The sequence below is a fragment of the Metschnikowia bicuspidata genome (genome assembly GCF_001664035.1).
Source record: "Metschnikowia bicuspidata var. bicuspidata NRRL YB-4993 chromosome Unknown METBIscaffold_20, whole genome shotgun sequence".
NCBI lineage: Eukaryota > Fungi > Ascomycota > Pichiomycetes > Serinales > Metschnikowiaceae > Metschnikowia > Metschnikowia bicuspidata.
The window spans coordinates 2,776-3,694 of NW_017387750.1; the positions used below are offsets into that span (position 1 = coordinate 2,776).

Genomic DNA, 919 nt, shown 5'->3' on the forward strand with positions numbered 1-919 from the left:
CATGCCTCGCATTCTAACGTTCCAATATGATTAACCCCTTCAAGATTCTCCATTTGTTTAATCTTCTTGAATTGATTCTCATTTGGATGACCATATTGTCGGTGAATTTCCATAGCATCGAGCTTTGAAACTTCATTAACATCAACATCCAATCTTCTTCGTTTGACCGAGTAAATAACCTTGAGATGATATTGCATCTTTCTTCGAAAGCCTTTGGTCAATTGATGATCTTCAGGTATCCCAGTCCCAAGCCAGTAAATTGTGCGAGGTGGTTGTACTACCTCGAACTCAATTGTAGCTTTCTGGTTTCCCAATTGTCCACCAATTACCTCTCCCGACTCAAGAGTTATTATATCTCCTGTTTTACTGACAACTAGATTTGCAAAGATACCATCTTTCTTACCTTCTTTTAAGCTATCTGTCTTTCAGATCTAGATCGTCTGTGTTTCTCGAGATCTACTCCAATCAATCTAATAAACTCAACTTCTTCTTCGTAAGAGTTCAGAGTTACTGGAGTCTTGTCACTAATTCGGTATTTTTCAAATACTGCACTGATTTCTGAAGCTCTGTACAGTTCCAATAAGTACATGCAAATTTCTACCAAAACTGAATGCTTCATCCTGGTCAACCTTGAGGATTTTTCATTCACTCCTTGAGAGTTTCTCATTTCACTCATCAAGTATTCCGCAATTTTCACATGATCTTCCGTGAATTTTTCGGGATTAGGCTGGTATGTTTCCACAAATTGATGAATATGTTCTCGATTGATAAACATGTTCCTCAATTTACTCAGAATCAACACGTCTTCTGACACATTCAATTTGAACATTATGTCTAAGAAGTTGTTTGACAATGACTGCATCTTTCTTCCGATTATCATATCTTGTTCCAGAGAAAGATCAAACCTCTTTTGTAAACC

At 37.1% G+C, this 919-nt stretch overlaps 1 protein-coding gene across 1 annotated transcript; it reads right to left on the bottom strand.

Annotated features, from left to right (window-relative positions):
• Window positions 1-260: 260 nt before the first annotated feature.
• METBIDRAFT_164407 (uncharacterized protein) lies at window positions 261-919 on the bottom strand. Its single transcript, XM_018854642.1, has 2 exons — window positions 715-919; window positions 261-651 (listed from the first exon to the last, which is right to left on the bottom strand). The coding sequence occupies exons 1-2, from the start codon at window positions 878-880 to the stop codon at window positions 410-412; spliced, it is 408 nt and encodes a 135-aa protein (XP_018709228.1). The 5' UTR covers window positions 881-919; the 3' UTR covers window positions 261-409.